Source organism: Sebastes fasciatus, chromosome 16, assembly GCF_043250625.1.
Source record: "Sebastes fasciatus isolate fSebFas1 chromosome 16, fSebFas1.pri, whole genome shotgun sequence".
Lineage (NCBI taxonomy): Eukaryota > Metazoa > Chordata > Actinopteri > Perciformes > Sebastidae > Sebastes > Sebastes fasciatus.
The window spans coordinates 30,236,543-30,246,789 of NC_133810.1; the positions used below are offsets into that span (position 1 = coordinate 30,236,543).

Here is a 10,247-nt window from a genome sequence, read left to right on the forward strand (position 1 = left end):
ACCGCTTCATCAGTTCATTTCAGAGATACAAACCCGCCGGCTGGAAGTGCTCACAGGCGGCATCGAGGTTGTTAAGAAAGGCGGGGGGGAGAGAGGAGGGCTAAGGTCCGTTGTGTGGATGGATGGAAGCAGATTGGGTTATTTTTACATTGTTACGCCCCACCCTTGGGCAGCCCCATTGGGGCCAACAATACTCAAACACTGACCCAAAGCAACCACAAAAAAAACCTTTAAAACTCTAAAAATCCACAGGATTTATTAACAAAGACATATGAAAAAACCCAATATAAAGTCCTAAACTGAGAGGCAGCAGCAGCAGCAGCAGCAGCAGCAGCAGCAGCAGCAGCAGCAGCAGCAGCAGCAGCAGCAGCAGCAGCAGCAGCAGCAGCAGCAGCAGCAGCAGCAGCAGCAGCAGCAGCAGCAGCAGCAGCAGCAGCAGTCCCCACGCCAGAAGCCTCTCTCTTCTGCTGCTGGCACAGGAGCTTTTAAGCACTTCCTTCCTAACCTCGTTGAGCAAATGCAGCACACCTGGGCACCTCGTTGAGGAGTTCAGCACACCTGGGCAGAGCTGATGCAGAGGGAAAAGGGACAGCAGCACAGAAAAAACAGACAGCTGTAACATACATCATGAATTTATATTTTCTTTTGCTTACACTAGATAAAAATTCAAAATGGGGTCATTGAGGAGGTTCCAGGGGGTCCCCAGCAAAAAGGAAAATCATTTATTTTCACTATAATTCCATCCATAAGTAACATAGTGACAGAATGTATGAATATTTTGGTCATGGGATTCATAGATTTTCTGAAACATCTTAAAGCAAAAGGAGACCCTGAGACAAAATCTTATCAAATGGGGCTCCGTGGTCTAATTTGTGTCAGTTTAGGGGTCCGCGACGTGAAACAGTTTGGGAACCACTGAGCTAGGGAGTTTGCGATTGTTAATTGCCAGATCTCGTGAGAGTGTGTTGCTGAGACAGAGACTAAAGATATTGTCGGTTCATTATGAAACTGTGGCGGGCGTAATTAACGGGAAACACTGGAGCATGATCCATGTCCCTGCAGCTGATCAATGAGAAATGACGTTACCCCCAGGGTGTTCAAGATTCAAGATTCAAGATCAAGATGTTTATTGTCACACCATGACACTGCCCCCACCAAAAGCTGTTACTCCATTGGTGCAACAATCAGCATAGCGTTCTCCGCGTCGTCTCCATCTTTTGACCCTGCCATCCAACTTTCGCAGACAGAACCTGGACTCATCAGTGAACATGACATTCCCCCACATGTTCAGGTTCCATTTTCTGTGTTGTCGACACCAGCGCAAACGGGCCTGACGGTGAAGGGCAGTCATTGCAGGCTTCCTGGTAGCCTTATGAGAATACACTAGAGCATTTTGGCAAATTTTTCTTGGGCGCTACCCACATAATCAGCTGTGCTGCTCATCCCACAAATGCATGATCCTTACAAGTTGGACATCATTGCGAAGGTAAATAAACAGGCTTTCCAACGATGTAAAATACAATGACCATTAGCATTGGAACAACAGAGAAATAATCCACCAAACACAAGTTTCCAAACTTTGTTTTTCCAGTATATATATATCTCCTATGTCGCTTGCCTATAACTACATCTATCACCGGACAAAGCTGTATGTGTTGAGCCATGCTAGATTCACATGATTTGAGTCAAATAATTCTCATGTTTTGTTATTTCAGAGTTCTTTTTATTGGTTTATTTTATAAATTTAATTTAAAATCAATAAGACCTGGGATTAAAAAAATGTTCCCCCTTGAAATAAACATGTTTATTTCCATGGAATAAGAGTGCATTTATGTTTCTAGTAAAACGGATAGTGTTGCAGTGTGCAGAAATTCAGTAGTGACTCATGCTGATGGAGAAAGATGGTTGTGTAATTTGACTCATGCTGATGGAGAAAGATGGTTGTGTAATTTGCTAAATGTGAAGTATAAATGAAGTAGGCCTACAATAGGCTACTGTGTGTTGCAGTATGTGGTGGTCGCTGGGAACAAAAGGGCCTACGACAGGATTAAATCACCTCTGCTGGCCTTTATTTACATCCTCAATGGAATACGAATTTAAACTCATTCCATTGTATATATAAAATCTTGTGTGTCGTTTGCCTATAACTACATATATCTATCACCGGACAAAGCTATAATGCTAGATTCACATGATTTAAGTCAAATAATTCACGTTTTGTTATTTCAGAGTTCTTTTTATTGGTTTATTTTATAAATTTAATTTAAAATCACAATAAAAACATGTCCCCCTTAGAAATAAACATGTTTATGTCCACTGAACAAGACAAAGCTGTGTAAACATGCATTGAGCCATGCTAGATTCACATGATTTGAGTCAAATAATTCACGTTTTGTTATTTCAGAGTTCTTTTTATTGGTTTATTTTATAAATTTAATTTAAAATCACAATATAAACATGTCCCCCTTAGAAATAAACGTGTTTATGTCCACTGAACAAGACAAAGCTGTGTAAACATGCATTGAGCCATGCTAGATTCACATGATTTGAGTCAAATAATTCACGTTTTGTTATTTCAGGGTTCTTTTTATTGGTTTATTTTATAAATTTAATTTAAAATCACAATAAAAACATGTCCCCCTTTAGAAATAAACGTGTTTATGTCCACTGAACAAGACAAAGCTGTGTAAACATGCATTGAGCCATGCTAGATTCACATGATTTGAGTCAAATAATTCACGTTTTGTTATTTCAGGGTTCTTTTTATTGGTTTATTTTTATAAATTTAATTTAAAATCACAATATAAACATGTTTATGTCCACTGAACCAGACAAAGCTGTGTAAACATGCATTGAGCCATGCTAGATTCACATGATTTGAGTCAAATAATTCACGTTTTGTTATTTCAGGGTTCTTTTTATTGGTTTATTTTATAAATTTAATTTAAAATCACAATAAAAACATGTCCCCCTTTAGAAATAAAGGTGTTTATGTCCACTGAACAAGACAAAGCTGTGTAAACATGCATTGAGCCATGCTAGATTCACATGATTTGAGTCAAATAATTCACGTTTTGTTATTTCAGAGTTCTTTTTATTGGTTTATTTTATAAATTTAATTTAAAATCACAATATAAACGTGTTTATGTCCATTGAACAAGACAAAGCTGTGAACAGTCACTGAGCCATGCGGTTCTTTATCACTGATTATAAAAGACCAAAACAGGAAGCAGGCTGCCTCATTACTGACGTCATCAGACATACGGAGCGTGATTGGTGGAGCGTTCCGGAAGTGCTCGCAGCCACGCCATCTGATTGGCTGCTTTGCCGAGGTATAAAAGCAGCTCCGGTACCGGTCCAGTCCCACTTTGCTCTCGCTAACCGGCACCGGACCCATCCAGCAGCCTCTCCGCTGTCACACCAACACAGAAAGACATCATCGGTCCAACCATTCGGTGAGTTATCTCTAGTTGCACATATGCAGTAGAATCACCCACAATGCTTCACGGCTCGTTTGAATAACGGTTAGTTGGCAGTTAGCCGTTAGCTCTCTCACACTCTGCAACAATATTAACCGACATGTACATCTGTTTATTGAAAGTGTTGAGTGTAAATGATGCAGATTATTATTAATACTCTGGACGAATCCAGCTCCGGTGCTTGTAACGGTTGTAGATGACGTCATGCTTGTAACGGTTTCAGTTAGCTACCGTTAGTTTAGCATAGAGAGGAGGGGGCGGGGGGGAGACATTCCAGAATGTTCTCGAACAAAATGACGTCACGCTAACCGGGATGGAGAAGACTTCCGGTTGATTTTCAGAATAAAAGGCTTTGTATTCAAGATTCAAGAATTTGCTATTTGCACCTATAAGTACAAAACAAATGAAGGTTTAGATTAACTAAATTTGGATTTATGTATATGAAATTTAGCGAAGAGAATAATCAGATTAATAATATAATGTTCTTTGATTTTACTGTTACCTTTATCCCTAACCCTATAGAACAAAAGTCTGTATCTATTCAATTTTGATGCACATATTTGTACTTATCTTATTGTTATTATTTATTTATTACTCTACATATATTGTTATATAGTGTAGCATTATGTACTCAATTTACATTTCACATACTCCTTTATTACAACTTTTCTTATATTCCTTTGTGTTTATATTTGAGAGCAACTATATTGACCCAATTTCCCCCCCGAGGATCAATAAATATTATATTATTTCTGATTCTGATAAAAGTACAAGAAAATACTTGAATCTTGAATCTACAAGCTCCTCAAAATTGTACTTGAGTAAATGCAGTACTTGCATTACAAATCACATCCAGAGTTTCTATATTTATCTGCACCAGTCTGGAATCACACTATTTCACATCTAGTGTTTGTTATAAGGCTATTCGCCTTATGGCTGTCTTACAGTTCAGTCCAACTATTTTATGATCAAGCTTGTACCAGGGTTAATTTGTCGAAATGGTTTATTTCTTGCATGTTGAAGAGTTGCTTTTTTTCTTTTTCTTCTATTTCCAGTCTTTACGCCAACTGTTTGTCTGTGATTAACTTGATGCGTCATTGTCACATAACTAAAGCCATGCTCTCTAAATGCCTATGCTTTTGCAGCCTGGTTAGCCCTTGGGTTTATTAATACAGTTACACACATTTTATTTAATACAGTTACACACATTTTATTTAACTGTAGAGACGGAAACCACTATTTTATACATTATATATATTTAAGATATCATGAGATCAAGTCCAAGTCATGTCCACTGGGCAACAAAGTCACTAAAGTCTACAGTGGCAAGTTATGACTAATTAATTTACCATATACAGTTCCTTATTGTGACATCCATCATACATTAAGTTCTAACTGGTGTTTGTGTTTCAGTGTACTGCGCAGAAATAGTTTTGGCTGACACGAGCTTTAAAAAGTCACACTGAATCAATGACATTAACCATTTTCCTTTTTTATTTCTATAGGCAACATGTCTAAGGGACCAGCAGTTGGTATCGATCTCGGGACCACCTATTCCTGTGTTGGTGTGTTCCAACATGGCAAAGTTGAAATCATTGCCAACGACCAAGGAAACAGGACCACACCCAGCTATGTGGCCTTCACAGATTCGGAGAGGCTGATCGGAGATGCAGCCAAGAACCAGGTTGCCATGAACCCCACCAACACAGTTTTTGGTAAGAATTCCTTTTTTTTAATGGGATGGTGATAAAATCAGGGTTGGAAATTAACTTTTTTACCCACCTGCCACTGTGGCTGGTGGATTCCAAAATCTACCAGCCACTCAATAGATTAACTTTTTTTTTGGCTGGTGAGTGAAGCAAATCTAGCTGACGCTTGCATATTTTACCAGCATTTGGCTGGTGCTAATTTCCAATCCTGGTGATACTGTGGTCTTCTGTCATTCTTGTCACACGTGTCAACTGAAAATGGATCATCAATGGATGGTCTAGAAGTTTAACTCCTATAAACATGAGACAAGAATGACAGAAACATACAAATAGTCTTAGGTGACCTCACTGTGATGACGATTTTCCTGCCATTCGTAGTTTCCACCAGAGGTTGAAAGACCAAAGATGGCCCAAACCTTCCTTGGATGTCTGAGTGATGTTCTTAATGGAAGCTCACATGAAAGCAGATTCCTTTTGATTTTTAAAATAAACTATTATCTGTCTTTTGCAGATGCCAAACGTCTAATCGGTCGCAGGTTTGACGACGCAGTTGTACAGTCAGATATGAAGCACTGGCCATTTAATGTAGTCAACGACAACACCCGCCCCAAGGTTCAAGTTGAGTACAAGGGGGAGTCAAAATCTTTTTACCCAGAGGAGGTCTCGTCGATGGTGCTGACAAAGATGAAGGAGATTGCTGAAGCCTACCTCGGAAAAGTATGTAATTTGACACAGCTCAGGACAAATACTGCAAGCTTTTATGTAAATGATTATATAATTATGCTAATGTTTGGCTTGTTTCCTTTTTAAGACCGTCAACAATGCTGTAATTACGGTACCTGCCTACTTCAATGACTCCCAGCGCCAGGCCACTAAAGATGCTGGCACAATCTCTGGCCTCAATGTTTTGCGTATCATCAATGAACCAACAGCTGCTGCCATCGCCTATGGGCTGGACAAAAAGGTAGACAACTTTGAACAATTACATATATACTTGAATGATATAGGGATGCACGATGATATCGGCACGTCATCTGTATCTGCAGATAAAGGCTTTAAAATGACCGATCGGCATCGGCCAGAAATTTCCTCCAATAAGAGAGGGCCAAACTAACACAAATGAATATGCCATGTTTTACATGCAAAATAAGTTGGACGTAGTTTTCTCATTTTGCCCGGTGACTGCTTTTTTAAAAGCTTTATGTTATGTCTGCGTCTGCCATCACAACAACGGTAGGCATGTCACAATAACAGTGCATTGTCATATTGGCAGAAATCCAATTTTGTGCATCCCTAGAATGATGTCAATATTCAACTTTTGTGATATCAATGCATATGATCAAATTGAGGAAGTTAATCATAATTGATTAGCTTTAGAAAATATTAACACTGATTTTAATTTCAGGTTGGGTCTGAAAGGAATGTCCTCATCTTTGATCTTGGTGGTGGCACCTTCGATGTGTCCATCTTGACAATCGAGGATGGTATCTTTGAGGTCAAGTCCACTGCTGGAGACACACATCTTGGTGGGGAAGATTTCGACAACCGCATGGTCAACCACTTCATCGCTGAGTTCAAGCGCAAGTACAAGAAGGACATTAGCGACAACAAGAGAGCTGTCCGTCGTCTGCGCACCGCTTGTGAAAGAGCAAAGCGCACCCTGTCTTCCAGCACCCAGGCTAGCATTGAAATTGACTCTCTGTACGAGGGCGTAGATTTCTACACCTCAATCACCAGGGCTCGTTTTGAGGAGCTCAACGCTGACCTCTTCCGTGGCACTTTAGACCCCGTGGAGAAGTCACTCCGTGATGCCAAGATGGATAAAGGGCAGATTCATGACATTGTGTTGGTCGGTGGCTCAACCCGTATCCCCAAGATCCAGAAGCTGCTCCAGGATTTCTTCAATGGAAAGGAGCTGAACAAGAGCATCAATCCAGATGAAGCTGTGGCTTATGGAGCTGGTAAGTGTCTTCAGCCAGATGGATGCACACACCAGTTTATTCCCTTCTCCTCTCAGCTGCTTGCATTGTGAGATTCACAACTGTAGCAGCTGGAATTTGCCAAATTGTTGGTTCTTGATTTGATTTAAATTTATTTTTGATTTTTAGTACCCAATGTTTAAATCCAGCAGTATGGACCTGTGTCTGCCCCTTCTAGCAGTTAGACTAATTACAAAAACACTTTTGACATGTGCTTTTCACAGCTCCCAAAACATTGGTGCAAATTTCTACATTTTAGTTAGTGTTCACATATTGGAAATCTAAATGGTTACTTTCTTAGTAAGTAAAGGATGATAACCATGGATGCTAAAAATGCTGCTTGTTTTTACAGCTGTCCAGGCTGCCATTCTCTCTGGTGACAAGTCTGAGAATGTCCAGGACTTGCTGCTTCTGGATGTCACCCCGCTGTCCCTGGGTATTGAAACCGCTGGAGGGGTCATGACTGTCCTGATCAAACGAAACACCACCATTCCTACCAAGCAGACTCAGACCTTCACAACCTATTCCGACAACCAGCCTGGTGTGCTCATCCAAGTAAGCACAACAACGTCAATTATACCGACCAGCCTTTCAATTTCGCAGTGATGACGTTTATTCCTGCCATTCGTAGTTTCCACCAGAGGTCGCAAGACCAAAGATGGCCCTGACCTTCCTTGGATGTCTGAGCGAAATTAAGTTGTCATACTGTACAACCCATCATTTCAAAACTGTCTGCTTAACGCTGCATACTTCCAACAGGTTTATGAGGGTGAGCGTGCCATGACCAGAGACAACAACCTGCTGGGCAAGTTTGAGCTGACGGGCATCCCTCCTGCTCCCCGTGGTGTTCCCCAGATCGAGGTGACATTTGATATCGATGCCAATGGCATCATGAATGTCTCTGCTGTAGACAAGAGCACTGGCAAGGAGAACAAGATCACCATCACCAACGACAAGGGTGAGTTTTTAGTTCATCAGAAAATGTAATCTCAAATGTACTGCGACACGATTTCTGACAATATGTAATTTGCTCCCAGGTCGACTCAGCAAGGAGGATATTGAGCGCATGGTCCAGGAAGCTGAGAAGTACAAGGCTGAGGATGACGTCCAGCGTGACAAGGTGTCTTCTAAGAACGGCCTGGAGTCGTATGCTTTCAACATGAAGTCCACTGTGGAGGATGACAAGCTTGTTGGCAAGATCGGTGATGACGACAAGCAGAAGATTTTGGACAAGTGCAACGAGGTCATCAGCTGGCTGGACAAGAACCAGGTAAATCATATGTGTATATATTTGTGTGCATAAATATGTATGTGTGTGTATATATATTGGCCAGAAAACTAAAATGTCCTTATTTGCAGACTGCCGAGAGGGAAGAGTATGAACATCAACAGAAGGAGTTGGAGAAGGTGTGCAACCCCATCATCACCAAGCTGTACCAGAGTGCTGGTGGTATGCCAGAAGGCATGGCCGGTGGATTCCCTGGAGCCGGCGGTGCTGCACCCAGCGGCGGTGGATCCTCCGGACCAACCATCGAGGAGGTCGACTAAAACATTCATCACTCCAGCTGTCAACTCCTGATATGTTTTCTAAGAAAGTAACCCTCTTATAGCACAAGTTCCAACAAGCTAAAGAGTGTAATTTAAAAAAAAAAAAAAAACGGGTTCAGGGATCACACTTAATTGCATGGTTTGCGACACAACTGGGAAGAACATGTAGTCGAGCGTCAGTTCACATGTGTGTTAAAGTGTTTTTACACGGACATGTCACTGCCTTGACAATAAAAAATCTTAACCCTCTGCACAAATTTGTCTTTTTTATGTTCTGCAGAGCCCTTCAGCATGAAGCTGATAATCACCCACATAGTAGCTCTGTGTTCAAATTTGATCAATAGTCTAGTTTTCGTTTCTATAATGGCTGCACTGTTTCTGATTGCTTTTGCTTGGTATCTTTTAGTAAAACTACAATGTTGTTTTCACTGTTTATGTACTGCTGGAAAAGAGGAGTAACCCTGTACCTGCCTTAATTACAGGAAGGGGATTAAACTTAAACAGTCATGTAATGCAGGCACAGTACAAATCACTTGGTTACATAGTGACCTCTACTGGTCAAAGGGACTTTCTAGACCAGGGGCCTGTAACCTGCAGCTCTGGGGCTACATGCAGCTCTTCAGCCCCTCTCCAGTGGCCCCCTGTGGATTTTTGCGATTGAAATTAATAACTGCTTTTTGTTTCCGTTTTCATTTTTATTATTGTTGTAGGTCTATGGTACGACGGATTATTAGGGCCACATTGAGGGAAAAAAAATCTGAGATTTCGAGAAAGTCATATGAAAATAGTCAAAGGTTTACGAGAAAAAAAGTCTTAATATGAGAATAAAGTCGTAATATTATGAAGTAGTACATTTACGCGTTTTCTTTTCTTCTCGTAAAGTTATGACTTTATTATATTAAAACTTTTTTCTCATAATATTCTGACTTTATTCTGTAAATCTCATGTTTTTTTCCCTCAATGTGGCCTTAATACTCCGTAGTACATTAGCTCTTTGGCCCTCACTGCATTAGACTTATATACTATATACTTAGACTATAAACTGTGTTACCTTCATCACAATGCTCAAATGTTTTGTGGCTCCAGACAGATTACTTTTTTACCAAAAATGGCTCTTATAATAGTAAAGGTTGCTGACCTGTTCTAGACCATCTCAGCTGAAGTTGCATGTGAAGCTATAGGTGTCAGGACATGCCAGTTGATTTCGGTAAAATTAGTTTTTGAACATTGTTCCACAAACATCCTTTAAGTAGTATTTTGCAGTACAGATCTTGTATTTCAAAGGGGCACGGAGCACATGCAACACTAGTGGGTTTCTTGGTGAATGTTAAAATAGGCTATTTGGAATTGTCAATCTAATTTAACATTCACAACACAAAACAGCTGTGACATGAAATGTATATATTTCTGGCTGGGGATGAAATGTCTTGCTCCCGCACACACTTTTCTCTGCTTTATTAGTCAATGTTTCAGTCAACAAGGACCTTCATCAGGACATTAAGAAGATGAAATGATGTGTATTCTTTTAAACA

The 10,247-nt window shown here is 40.4% G+C and overlaps 1 protein-coding gene and 2 non-coding genes across 3 annotated transcripts; all 3 read left to right on the top strand.

Moving 5' to 3' along the window:
• Positions 1–3,148: 3,148 nt before the first annotated feature.
• Positions 3,149–8,972, top strand: hspa8 (heat shock protein 8). The gene is made up of 9 exons (XM_074612045.1): positions 3,149–3,455; positions 4,985–5,194; positions 5,700–5,905; positions 6,000–6,152; positions 6,594–7,149; positions 7,520–7,722; positions 7,927–8,125; positions 8,205–8,437; positions 8,527–8,972. Exons 1-9 carry the CDS (start codon positions 3,188–3,190, stop codon positions 8,713–8,715), a joined length of 2,217 nt encoding a protein of 738 aa, XP_074468146.1. The 5' UTR covers positions 3,149–3,187; the 3' UTR covers positions 8,716–8,972.
• On the top strand, positions 5,534–5,625 carry LOC141753528 (small nucleolar RNA SNORD14). The gene has a single exon (XR_012590490.1). It is a non-coding gene; the product is annotated as a small nucleolar RNA SNORD14 (small nucleolar RNA).
• Positions 7,765–7,857, top strand: LOC141753536 (small nucleolar RNA SNORD14). The gene has a single exon (XR_012590497.1). It is a non-coding gene; the product is annotated as a small nucleolar RNA SNORD14 (small nucleolar RNA).
• Positions 8,973–10,247: the final 1,275 nt, after the last annotated feature.